A 13,781-nucleotide genomic window follows, 5' to 3' on the forward strand; every position below is an offset into this window, starting at 1 on the left:
TTATGCATGCCAGCATGCTGAGTTTAAAATCTAAATCTGCTAATCTYACCCCAGGCACAAACCTCGGATTCCAACCTGGAAATTAAGCAATCTTCTTGCTCTGCTCCATTATGGATGCTACCTTTCACTGACAGAGAAGCAGCCTACAAAACTATATTTGAAAACAAAGTATACATATTTACACAAATATCCTATTTAATCATTAACACAATAACCCTCTAGTTTGAGCTCACTAGGAAGTCCTGTGAATTGGCAAATTACGTATTACGCAGAACAAATTACCTTTCTGCTCCGCGCTGATTTATTAATTCATCATAAATTTAACTCATATCCAAACATAAGCAACATTGTTTTATCAAATAACTGAAAAGATTTGTGTACTTAAGGTACAGTGTTTATACAGCTCATGCCCTTGATAGCCTAGCCTCAAGCTGAACAAACCCAAGTGACATTATTACCAGCCACCTACTCTATACGGTAATGGTTTAATAACTACATTTCAGTGACCTACCACTTATAATCCAATTCCTTGATAACCTATATTTTTAGCCTCCTGCACATTGTGTATCAAGCCCGCTAACATTTGAGTATATAAGCACTATGAAAGTTTACACACGGTTTACTCCTGCAGACATTTTTAACATAAGGGAAGCAATAAGCCTGATAAACCTTGCTTTTAAGATCTCTTTAAAAGAGCTTTGTTGCCAGTAACATTAAAGCATCCTCTCTTAAAAGACATAAGAACTTCTTCCCTTCCACCTAATCTTGTGATAAATCCTTTCCATCTCCTGGAGAAAGGTTCTCTTTTTCTTTCTTTCTTGCCTTTTTTTTTTTTTTTTTAAAGACTGCACTGAACTGATGCTCAAACATCAACCTTTCCTGTGAAATGCTATGTCTTCATTAAAAACAGAAGTCTTTCATCTGAAAACTTTCGAAATTTAACAATGCTACAATTCCTTGCGGCAAGCAGTCAAAGCTTAAGATTCTTAATCAACAAATGATGACAACCATGCAAGTTTTTTTTAAAAATTTTATTTGTCAAAGAAAAAAGGCAATAGCCAATTGAAAACCTACTTAATCTTTAACTCCAATTTTGATTTTAAATTTAGAGAAATGACTTATTGATTTACTTTTTTTCTTTTTTAAACAAACCCCCCCTTTTCCCCTTTAATGTTTACCATCTACTCGTGCTGAATCCTTCCAAGGAGATTGCTCCAGCGTACCTCTCCAGGTCCTCGCTTTGCTCCTTTTACCAAAAAAATGAAAAATTCCTTCGTGCATCTTAAGGGCTCCAATCGTCAAAAATAGGAAAAAAATCTTTGGAATAGCCAATTGAGTTGAATAAAAAAAATATCCACACGAATGCGGTTTGGTTGGGGCAGGAATCCACTCCTATGTTCCTGGTAATTTGATCCCGCTCCATGAATCCTTGTAATTCAGCCTCCCTATCCTATCCACATTATGATTTGAATCCAATGATCCAGCTCCAAGGATTGGGATCCAGTGAGCCCTCTCCAATCCAAACCTTTATAACCAGCAAAACCAAAAAAGAGGAGGCAAAAAGTTAGATACTGTAATGAAAAAATAGGATTCTGGGGAATGATCAGTTATGTTTGCCATCAATTAATAAAGATGTACATTAATAACTATCAATTCCCCAAAACAAACTTTTGAACGGTGATGCTCAGATAATTTTTAGAAATGTTAATTATTATTTGGAGGAAACATTGTAATATTTACATATGTCAACTGAAAACGCCAACATATTCATTGCTCGTATGGTGGTGTACTACAGGTTTTGTGGTTGCAAAAAATCTTTATGAAAYTGTAAAAGTTTACTGCTAAAGCTATCCACCTATTGTATGTCTAAACTATAGCTAGTACTCCCATCTGGAAGGTAACAAAATTAACTAACTGAAGTTTTCAAACATATTGGTGAGTCAATTCTGAATTAGTCTGAGGGGAAGGGCTGACTTAAGAAATTATTCCCAACTATGTTTTCTATTTTTGCTTTCATTCTGATACTTAAAAAAATGAAATAGCAACGCTGTATCAGTCACACAGAGGACATGCAGATTTTAGCAGTATTGATATTATACTCTATCTGATTTGAAGATATCCTTTATCTACAAGTGTAGAAATACTACATAACGTTAACACTTGTAACCAAACGCTGCATGACAAAGTAAACCAGTACTCCCACCCCGTCCCAGGTTATTCCTTTAAAAAAATAGAATGGAATAGAGAATTACAAAAAGCAAGTATTTAGCCACAATTGCTTTAAAAAAAAGGGAAAAAAAAAGAAAAAAAGTTTTAAAGAAAAGAGCAATTGTAGTCTGCAATAACTAAAACATGCTTGAAGTGACAAGTAGGTGCATGTACTCAATTAACCTGTCTCTCAGTATAAGGTCAATACTGCCAATTTCATCTGTGACAATAGCACTTGGAGTCATACCATTGCCTCCATTATTGATCTGATCCTCCTCAATCCTCCTTTTGACAATCCTAAAATGATTGACATGTGCTCCACAATCCTTTAATCCAAAGCATTCTTAATCCATCTCTTCAGATATGTCTACAGAAAGACACACGAAAAGGCAAGATAAAATATAAGATCCCCCAGAAGAGACAAGTTAGCCACAAACATCCCAACATCCCCAGCTTGTATAAACCATAGCCGAACACTGAGACATTTACACAGCAATACCACAGTTTGAAGAATGTTGGTATTTAACTATAACTAAATTGAAACAATCCTGACTGACATCAATTAAAATACAATTTACCAAAGACATGAGGGGAATGTCGATGTTAAGGAGCAAATACTCACTAGGGATTTTACACAAGAATGCAATTCAACACTTCAGCCAATTTGAATAAAACATTTTGAATTAAAAAAAAATGAAAGACTGTACTGAGTAAAGGAAAACTGTGTACAACATGGGGTTCTACAAAAAGATCATTGCTAGTGATCATTTATGTACGAGAACGGGATCTGCTGTGACGGGGAGAGTAGCGTGGAGATCCTCTGCTTCTTCTTGGGGAATAACTGCGGCTTCTGCTGTTGCTTCGACTACGGCTCCTGCTACGACTACGGCTGCGTGACCGAGATCTTCCATAGCTTGGACTTCTTGGGCCATCAACTTTAACACGGATGTAGGCAGTTTCTCCCTATTGAATAGACAGAACTTTCGATTGAAGGGTCTAGGCTTTATGKCTATCTTTTTAGGCATGCTGACAGATTGAAGATATTGTTTATCAAAGCACAGAAATAAACACCAAGTCTTTAAAGTCTATTTTACAGTAAACTGACTACGGGCTTAGCTTAGGTGCTTTGTGTGTTAATACAATGGCAACCACATGTCCTTACCTTCAAATCCTATCGTTAAGCCCTTTGTATCCAATTCTGGCCCAAGAATAAGCATGAAACCTACCTCATGAGATCTAAATTTAGTGTTATCCAGTTTTCGCACAGCGTAGGTCATATCTTCCTTCCGTACAAACTCCACGACACCAGTGCCATCTCGGAAAACATCAGCATAACATACATCACCTGCTTCACGCATGTGATCCTTTAAATCCTGCCAACTTCCACTTGGAGGCAGCCCTGAATAAAAAGCAATGTGTTACTTTAAAAATGAATTATATTATCACCTTCTTTAAATACAATAGTAGGTGACAGCAAGCAAGAAAATGACTGTTTACTAASGAGAAATGTGGCCTAGAGAAACTGTTAGCACTGTACAGAGGGTATTTCCTCTAGGCTACACAGGACGATGCTTTAAGAAACTAAACACAGAGTGGCATCACCCCACACGGAAACCAGGTATTGGCAAGCCGCCTCGAAGACCCCGAGGGAAGCGCTTCAGCTGGAAAAAGAGAAATAACTCACCTGAGACGATTACTCTGTACTCCGAGCGCCGAGACGGGGGGCCATACCTGCCCCGCGGGGCGCCACCCCCTCCGCCGCCGCCGCCGCCTCTGCCGGTGCCCCGGCCGCTCCGAGGGAACTCCACGCGGAGGCGATACCCATCGTAATCGTAGCCGTCCCGCCCGTAGACGGCGTCCTCCGCGTCCCTGCGGGCCGGGACGGGCGGTGAGCGCCGGCCGCAGCGCGCCCGCCCCGCCGCGCCCTGCCCACGCGCCGCGGGCGGGGTGCGTGGCGGCCCGTTAGCACTCCGGCGGGCGCCCCCGCCGCGGTCAGCGGCCGAGACGGGGAAAGGGCGCCGCGCGTCGCCGTTATCCCCCCCTCCCCCCCAGGGCAGGGAGGGGCCCCGGGTGCGGCCGTGGAGGAGACCCGGGCTGGGGCGCAGAGGGACCCCCCCAGCCCCCGCCCCCCACAGGCGCGCCCGCGGGGCCTCACCTGGGGTCCTCGAACTCCACGAAGGCGAAGGGCGGCCCGCCGCGGCGGTTCTTGAGGTCGATGTCGCGGATGGCGCCGTACTTGTAGAACACGTCCTCGATGTCCTTGGTGCGGATGTCGGGGGGCAGGTTCCCCACGTAGATGCGGCAGTCGTTGTTGCCGGCTGGGCCGCGGATCACGCCCCCTCCGGACATGGCAAGGTCAGCAATGGCTGCGGCGGTGGAGAGCCGGAGCTCAGCGAGCGGACGGGTCGGCGAGCGCGGGGGCCGAGCCGGGCACACGGGAGCGCACGCACGCCGCCTCCCCCAACAACCGCTTCAAAATGGCGACCACGGCTCCCCTCGCGGTCCTACTGCGCGCAGCGATTTCACCCCAGGACGCAGCACCGCCTTTGCTATCAAAGGCCGTACGTGCCCGTGCCTCCCGCCGCACTCCCACTCAACCCTACTGCGCATGCGCAGCRCCAGGGAGAAAAAGTAGTTCCTCCACGGTTTACTTTCGGCAGGTTCACCTAAGAGGCCGGAGCGGCCCCAGCAGCACAGGCCCGCTCTCAGGGGCTGYAGAGAACTAGATGCTTCCTCAGGGAGCCGCGGCTCCCCGCGTTTGGGGGAAGAACCCCTCCAACGGCCGCCATTATCAGGGCGGCAGGCCTGCTGGCGTCACATCCGGTGCGGAGTCCACGCGAAGAAGGCCCGGCTGGGGGCAGGGGAGAGGCGTGTCCCACAGTGCACCGCGCGGCGGGGGAGCTTGGCGCCAAGGCGCGCGCTGTGTCCCAGGATGCACCGCGGCGAGGGCGCCGTGTGCAAGGGCGGCGGGGACGCGCGTGGGGCCCGGCGGGGCGGGTGGCGGCACCGGCCCGGTCCGGCCCGGCTCGGCCCGGCCGTCCTGCGCTCACCGCGGCGGGGCGAGGGGCCGGGGCGGCCGCGGGGCGGGCGGGGAGGGGTGTCGTTCCCCGTTGCCGGGAGCGGGCCGAGTCGACGCTTGCCCGACGGCAGGGCGCCCTGCCGCCTTGAGTTAAAATGGCGGCCCCCGGCCCTGTGACTGCTCTCCTCCCCGTCGTGAGCGTTGAAGTCGGGGMTTGGGGGTGATTCTTCTACTGACTGTCCCTGTAGCCTTCCCTTTCTAAATACAATGGTCTYCCTGCACAGCTCACAGCAGGCTGACCCTTTCTCCCGTTCAGGAAAGACTCCCCTTTTAAGAATCAAGCACCAAAGCCTTGGCATTGCATCTTAGGGAATCAAAGAAGGAAGGACAAAACAAATCTTAAAAATGTACTTGGCTGCATACTTTGTATAACTTAATAAAAATGAGTCAATCATTTGGGACAGGGAAGTTCAGGAAATACTGTATACTGTTACATGAGAAATGCATACAAGAGAGGGCAGAAAAGGAAGTCCCGTAGAAGAAGCAAGAAAAATGTATAGCAGTATTATTTCATGAGATTGTCATGTACATAAAGTCGTTTTTAGCTATGAATGTGTTTGGTATGTGACAAAATCCTGACAGATCTGTTAAAGCAGTAGATCTTACTGTTTCACCATACAAACCTGCTTACTGGTCAGGATGCAATGAAATCASCCAGATTTCAATTTAAAAACAAAAACGCCAGTTGTTCCTCCTTGACATTTAAGGCTCAGTTGSAATACGTGTTTTCTGAAGGCTGTGGATAAACCAACCTGAACTCTCAAGCCTCCTTTCTAGAAAATGTGCTCAGTTCTCAAAGGCATTGCATCTCTTGCTGAAATCTGTGTCCAAGAATATAAACTGATGAATATGTTACTGCTGAAGGGGGTGATCGCCTTTTGGCGAGCATTAGCTCACCCTCAGTAAATGGTGTATGTTAGCACGCATTTGATAGGGTGTAGAGTGTGCACGCAAACCCTTGCAGCACAGCAGCTGTTCCCTGGTACGTTCACATCTCACCGTAACTCACCCTGACTCGTTCTTTTGCCCACACTTCACTGCTCAGAGTTCACATCAACAAACTGCTTTCAAAAATGAGATTCTTCGTGTGGTCTAAACGCTTTATCAGATGCCTAAAAAGCAACTGAAATAATTGTACTCTTACAAACTCTAGCTTTGATATCTCTTATTTATCTTTCTGTAGTATCTTCTGTATCAGCAGAAGCAGATCCACAAGGTACAGGGAAGGCTGTATTACTGTAACTACAGTGGTGGGGTTAAAGTAGGATCTGAGTACACAGAAAAACCCTTTAGGGGCTGGAGTTAATTAGGGGATTTGGAAAAACGTGTCATGCCTCTTTAGTACTGTCTGTCATGCATGCTTCATTTTTCATGTGCTAATTAAAAATGCATATTCTTCTAGAAAACAGACATCCTAATGACTTAGAAAAATATTTTCAGTATGATGTTGTAATGTGTTTGAYTATTATAAATGCCTTTCATTTCTCTCTCATGTAGGTTAAGGAACATAAATATGTTCTGCTGTAATGATTTTTAACATTGGTAATAACTATGTTTGATTGCTAGTGGTTTAAATAAAAGGACGGCTATTAATCACGGAAAGATGCTGTAAGAAAGCTCATCTTCAGAAGTGGTGGTTTACCTACGTATAAACTACCAGTTGTCTAGGGATTTTCTACATCTTAAAGGAATATTACAGTTTCATGACTCTGTACCAGAATATAAACTGGTGAAGCAGAGACTGTAGTACCTGTGTGGTTCTAGGGTTTAGCTAAAGGCCATATACATGARTTCACTGGGTGCTTTTGGTACATACCCAGTATAAGTACCACCCAGTACATACCCAGTAAATATACCAGTATATTTACTTTTGGTAAATATATTTTTTGAACCAGCATAATTTAATGAGCTGATTTAGTCATTTGCCAAATCATTAGAAATTCTAAAAAAAGGATTAAAAAAAGATTTAATCCCCTTTTCCCCAAATGGAGAATATAYTCTTTCTAGGTATAGAGACAGCTCAATTCTTTGCCAAAAATATAGCCTTTATTTTCAAAAGCTTATTAAATTGCTGAAAGTTACTCTTTAAGGCATCATAACATAATAGTAAGTCTGCCTAGTTTATGAAAACCCTATTGCATAATTTCTTTTGTGTGTTAATAATCCTCATAACTACTTTAAATGATTGCCTTAATTACCGTAATGAAGTGTCTCTTTATAGAATTATTGAATGTTTTCTTTCTCATTACATTTTTAGCTTTGTGTTATCAACAGATAGCTTTAAAACAGTTGGATAAGCTGCAAAACATGTTTGCTTTGTCAGAATCAGTTTTGGCTTTCTGGCAAAATGTGCATGTGGAAAATCATTAAACATGTTAATTATGCAGAAAATAAATTACCAGGAGGGCAATGGCAAATAATCTTGCAAAAAGCCTGACTACTGTAGAATAACAAGCTTTAGTTTTCAAAATGAGAGTAACGTAAAGCATGGCATTCTCACAGCTTTCTTTCTCTCCCCCTCATTCTCAGAAGTCTTCCCACTGTGTTAAAATGCAACTCTCACTCTTTTCAGATAACCRTGCCAGTGCCTGAGATGAGTCTTTTTATGCAAAGATAATAAAATGCTTTATAATGGAATCACTGTTCATTTGCACGTGCAATGAAGCCAAGGCATCGGAAGCAAAGTGATTTTCCCAAAACCACCTCAGAGAGCGAGTGACAGAGCAGGGAGCCCAGCCCAGGGGCCGGAGCGAAGGCAGCAGTCCGGAGCGGCTGGTTCCATGACCTTCGCAACTGCTCTTCRCTGTGCTAGTGAGAAAACCTGTCTTTGCTAAATCGCTGGCAGCCTTCTTAGTACTGTCAGATCCAGCTGGGATTAGTCTTGACTGATCTTACTTTGTTGTAAAATAACAGTTCATCAAAGCTCACATACTAAAATACGTGGATCATGTCTTTGGAGCTTGAAACATAAAGCTAATATTTGAGGAGGCCTTCAATTTTAAACAGTGCCTAGCGATTTCATTGTCATCGATGTTACTAATTTGCATGTGCAAAAAAGATTCAAAAATATATTAATATATTAGATATTTTTTTCCATGGTTTCTCTTCCGCAGATGCTCACTGATATGTAAAAAATGTTATGAAGGAAGAAATTTGTTTATAATGGTTAAAAATAGTGTATTGAATGGCAATGTGCAGAGTGTGAAAAATGATTATTCAGATTGCTGTTCTGGTGCATATACACAGATGTACTTGGAATAGATTTTTAAGATAGAGAATTTCAAGACTTTTTGTCAGTGATTCTTTGCATGTAACAGGGGATAGCTGGTAACACGCAGCAGTTCCGTGGGATTTTGAGACCTCGCCGTCTTGTGACTCAAGTATTCCCCCAAAGTGACAATGCTTAGCATTTTTTTWTCTTATTTGAGAGTATAGGTCACTAGATTTTCACAGCAATGTGGGTAAGAATGTGAGTAGGGTCCCTCAGTCTTTCAAGCCAAGATCGATAGTGTAGGGGGAGCAGAATGATGGCAGTAGTGTTTTCCAGTGCAATAAAAGGGGTGCTCTGATGCTAAATGGGACCCTGCAGAGTATATTTTTTGCTGAAATAGATTTTTATAAGAGTAGCCCAATATTTGAAATAAGAGGAGGGAACCAAAACCCCCCCAGTGTTTTGGGTAATGTAAGTGGATAAAGATATCAGACTGCATTTTACATTTTTTACTTTGGTTGGAGAGAAACCTAAGTACCTATTTTTAAAGTGAGARAAACTATTTATTGTTTGGACAAAATTTGACTATCTTGATAAGATGATGAAAATATGTATAAGTTTGAAAATATTTCCCATAAATATGGATGGTGGCAGAGCTCATTTTATTTATTTAGATTCATACCTGAAGTAAAAAGAATCCATAACCACGTGCCTTAGGACATCTTGATGTGAACGAAAGACACAATGCATTTTGACCGTGTGAATTTTTGCTGAAAGYAAGCCAAAAAGAACAAACATAGGTGCAGAGTTTTAAACAAGAGAAGCCACCTAGACTGACTTGACCGGCATTTGCTGTCCATAACGCCTTCTGAATTTAAATCACTGCATTAGGGCAGACATAGCCCAYGACTGCATCTCGCCAAGTGCCTGGGAGAGACAGAGAGGTGCACATTTGTTAATTCAGATGGCTAGTTGTAGGTGAAAAGGTTTTTTGCAGGTGGAAAAAAATCCTTTCATCCCCCAAAGCTACAACAAATGTAGACTGTTTTGTTTTCTTTATGTAAAATAAATGTCTCCGAACAGGAGCCTTGGCACGGCTCACTGTGGCTATGCAGGCCCACATGCTGTTGCGATTGCTCCTACCTGATTCTCCTGGGAATATTAAGGAACAAACCTTCCCACTTTGATCACAGCAAACTCAGGCTGCCAACTCATCGGCTGCGGCGCTGCGGTGCCCACTGCCATTGCGGCCCCTTGCGCACGGCCTCGGAGCCTCGCGGGAGGCGAGGGTCGTAACTAATTAATTATGAAAGAGGCTTAAAAGATCGTGAAAATAATTTCTGCGGAGTGGGAATGCCGGATCCCTTCGGGAGTGTTGACACAACGTGCGAAATCCTTGGCCGGGCTAAGCGAAGGCCTCCGGCTCGCTGTGCCTGCGCGGCGTGGCGCGCTGCCGAGCGTGTAAACACAGCTGGCTCCGCGCGCGACCGCGACGCYGCCCGGGAGTCGGGCTCTGCGCGAGCACGATGCCGCCTGACTCATGACTTCATTCCTGTTAAACTGTGCAAAGGATTACACATTTTGTGAAAACGCTCGTTTTTAGGCATTCTGAAATGTTGCTCTTTTTTTTCTCCTCATAATAACAGCTGCAMCATTAAAGCTATTAAATGTGATTTACTCAGAAAAGCAGTAATTGCAATGCCTCCAAAGCAGACTGGTAAAGTCTCATAGGGGGAGCATAAAAATCATTCTTTTGTCCCTGAGCAGCACAGCGTTCGCTGCCGGGCGCCGGCGGCTCTTGCCTCCCGGCAGCTCCGGCGCGGGGCCGGAACGCCCGGCGCCTCCCGCGCTGGCGCTGCAGAAACCCGGGAGGCAGGCGGAGGGAGCGCGCCGAGGAGGGATCTGGGTAAATTGCCTGTCTTTATTTGCCTTGCTAAGGCAATTAAATGTTAATTTATTTTTTTATGTATATATTTGTGCTGCCTTGTTTTTATATCGCTACAGTTTTGGTGCAGAGAGCGTCCAGTTTCGCCTTGGTGCCCGTGTGCTAACACACGGCGGTGGTGGGAGGGGAAGCGGTTAACACRGAACGAAAAGCTGAAACCAGCCCCCCAAATCTGTTCTAATTGATTTCTTTTCCTGCRAAAACATTTATATTCCTATTGGGCTCTGCGGGCTCCTTCTGCCCACTCTCTGTTGCTCCCTGCCRCCTGCTGTTATCAAATGCCGTAACCGTCTGCTTCGTTTCTGTTCTCTCGCCGCCTGCCCGGCGGGATGCTCCGCGAGCCTGCCGAGGACGAAGGAAACCGCGTGCGAGCTGGCAGTGAAAACAGAGCGTCCCCCGCCTTGCTCCTGCTGGGCAGTAAATAAATACAAAGCGGCGTCTACCTGCAGGTTGCTCATGCAGGGAGACCGTTGGTTGCCGTCTACTTTAGTTACCTGGTCGTCGCCCTTTTTTCCCGCGAGAAGGAGTTCAAGCCACGCGCGAGGCCGCAGCGCAGGCGAGCGGCGCTGCTCCCGGCGGGTTTCCCCTCCGCGCCCTCGCGCCCGGCTCTCCATTCGGGGCCGATTCGTGTCGCTCACTGGCTTTTGCGATCGCTCTTTCGCTCACCGCCACGGAGGGACGAGGCGCGGGCCGCGGCTGGTGTCGGGGCCGCAGGTCTGCCGGGGTGAGGATCCAGGAGGGAACATGCAATTTTGTGCCTTTGGAGAAAGAGCCGTTTTAGAGGCTGAGCAGAGCCAGCGGAGCCTATTTAGGTCACTGGGGGGAACTCTGTTCCCTCCGACAGAGACAGACGAGGGAGCAGCTCAGCTGCTGGATGCGACCAGCCAGCACCGCTGGGCCGGGGCACGCAGGGACAACGGGGACAGCCAGGACATCTGGGACAGCCAGGACAGCAGGGACAGCCGGGACACCTGGGACATGCAGGCCATGCAGGAGGGCAGGCTCCTGCCCAGCGGCATGCCCATGCCCGCGAGCAGCGGGGGCCGGTGGGCGACGGTGTCCAGGACGAGGCATGTGCGAGATGCYGGCGTTTGCAACACGCCTGCAGCGATCGCGGGTTCCTGGGGCAGCGCGGGAGGCGGCAGGCTCGGCCGGAGGGGGACGTGCAGGGACACCTCTTCCCTGTGCCCAGGGGCTCCAGGAGGGTGGCAGCTCCAGCCGGGCGCTGGAGAGGAGCAGCTGCCGCAGGCGGGAGCCCTTGGCTGGCAGGGCCGGGTTTGCGCTGCCCAGGACCTCGGTACCGCGATGCCGAGGGCGACGCTGGTGTCTAGCGAGGAGTAGGTCCCCGGCACTCATCCTGCACTGGGCACAAATGGAGGGTTTGCTGCCCACGCCTGTGCACCCAGCCACCTCCCGCGGCAGGGCCTGGCCAGGGCACGCAGCAGTGATGCACCCGTGCCCCGATCATTCGCGTGTGAGCGCCCACAGAGCTCGTGCATGAGCACCCAATCAATGAACACAGGGAGGGCCAGTAAATGCATGAGCACCCAACTGATACGTGCATGGGCATGCGAATAGTGCGTGCACGAGCGCCCGCYGGGTTCCCGCGTGAGCGCCCAGTTAGCGCATGCAGGACGCCTGCTCACGGCACGTGTGAGCACTCGGTGCGTGCACGCATGAACACCCAAACACTTCATGCATGAGCACCCCGTTATTTCCCATATGGCCTCGATTCATGTGTGCACGAGTGCCCGGTTATTCCGTGCCTGAGCACCCAGGCGGCTCAGGCCTGTGTGCCCGGTCGTTCCCTGYGTATGTGCCCAACCAGTGCATGCATGATTGCCCGTGCAGCCCACGCACGCGTGCGCCGCTGGTCTGTGGGGCCGGCACGTGGATCACAGCCCCCCAYGAGCCACAGCAGGGACAGAGGAGCTGGGAGAGGTGCGGGGAGCTGCAGGCACCAACCCTTCCACACCTGACCCAGCCAAGCAAGGGATGCGGAGATGAGGCAGGGGGAGAGGTGTTTGGTGCAAGCTGAGCCTGGGAAAGGAGGAGGAAAGATGTTTGCTTAGTGTATGTTTGATTATTTATTTTTCCCTTTTTCTCAGTACCCCAATCAGTGATTAGACATTTGTTTTAATGGGCAATAAATTAAATAAAAATGCCCCAAGCTGAGACTGGTTTGCTATGCAAGTCCAGTTTCAGGAGCGAAAGAGCACGGTGCGCTCCAAAGCATGTGGGTTTTACAGGACTTTTCCTTTGTTTTTTTCTTTGTTCCMTCTAAATCCATCTTTCACTTTGGGAGAGACCAGACTGAAGGACGTCACCAGCTCTCCATGCATCCTGCTTATCTGGGAATCACGGACAAGTTGCTTGAGCAGGAGCTGTGGGAAGCTGGCAGCTCATCCCAGCCTTTCTGCAGCTTCGCCCCTTGCTCCGGTGCCGCTGGCAGGAGCGCGGCGGTTACGCTCCCACGTTAATACAACCCTGCCTGGATCCTCGATATGGTGGAGACAGATGTTTTTATTTACGGATCCTGCATGAAGTGCATGCTGCAAGCCGCTTGCAAAAACTTGCAGAGAGCGGATGGCCTGAATACATATTAATGAGGCTCACAAGTCATTCAGTATTAAAGAGTTTTGTGCCGTGCTCGGGGGGTGGCCGGGAGCGAGCAGCCCCAGGGAGAGCACCGCTCAGGGACCGGCGCCGGGGACCCATCGGCAGACCACTGGGCACGTGGCCGGCTGCGCCCCGGCGCTGCTCTCCACCGCGGGTGCCATCCCGCTGCCCCGCGGGGCTTATCCCGCAGGATCCCGTGGCAGCCCTTGGGAGGAAGGCTCCTGCTCCCGCCCGCGGGAACGCCCCGGCCTGCCGGCGCACATGCGGCAGGAGGCCGGGAGAATTTGGGGAGCGCTTTGGGGCACCGGCGGGCTGCAGCGTTCGGGCGCTCGCAGCCTCGCTCCGGGCCAAGCAGTGCGTTTGCAGGTCGGYGCGGCGTGCACGTTTCTGGGTTTTGCTGCTGCTTCTGCAGAGGAACCCGATTCCCCGTGCCCAGGGGAGCTTGGCTAGCAGGCAGGAGACCTCCAAATACACCTGGGCTRGAATTTATGGTCTTTGCAGCGAAGAGGAAGGCAAATAGTGAAAATGTGTTATTGCCCTAAATTGGTGAATACTAAACCTGGAGACTTGGAGACAGAAACTGATGTTAATGGACTCACAGAYTGCTTAGGGTGCTCAAACCCTCACTGTGAGCTGGGGCAGCTCCTCCTGGGAAGTTTACAGGGCTTTTTTTATTTTTGTTTTTGCATGCAGTTTATGCAGGTTCTGTAGCAGGGACA

At 48.1% G+C, this 13,781-nt stretch overlaps 1 protein-coding gene across 1 annotated transcript; it reads right to left on the reverse strand.

The window, feature by feature from the left end:
* Window positions 1-1,012: 1,012 nt before the first annotated feature.
* SRSF1 (serine and arginine rich splicing factor 1) lies at window positions 1,013-4,799 on the reverse strand. Its single transcript, XM_085302889.1, has 4 exons — window positions 4,364-4,799; window positions 3,893-4,077; window positions 3,435-3,607; window positions 1,013-3,171 (listed from the first exon to the last, which is right to left on the reverse strand). Exons 1-4 carry the CDS (start codon window positions 4,555-4,557, stop codon window positions 2,977-2,979), a joined length of 747 nt encoding a protein of 248 aa, XP_085159015.1. The 5' UTR covers window positions 4,558-4,799; the 3' UTR covers window positions 1,013-2,976.
* Window positions 4,800-13,781: the final 8,982 nt, after the last annotated feature.

The sequence above is a fragment of the Rhea americana genome, unplaced genomic scaffold (genome assembly GCF_003343005.1).
Source record: "Rhea americana isolate MKP2758 unplaced genomic scaffold, rheAme1 scaffold_194, whole genome shotgun sequence".
In the NCBI taxonomy this organism is placed as follows: Eukaryota; Metazoa; Chordata; class Aves; order Rheiformes; family Rheidae; genus Rhea; species Rhea americana.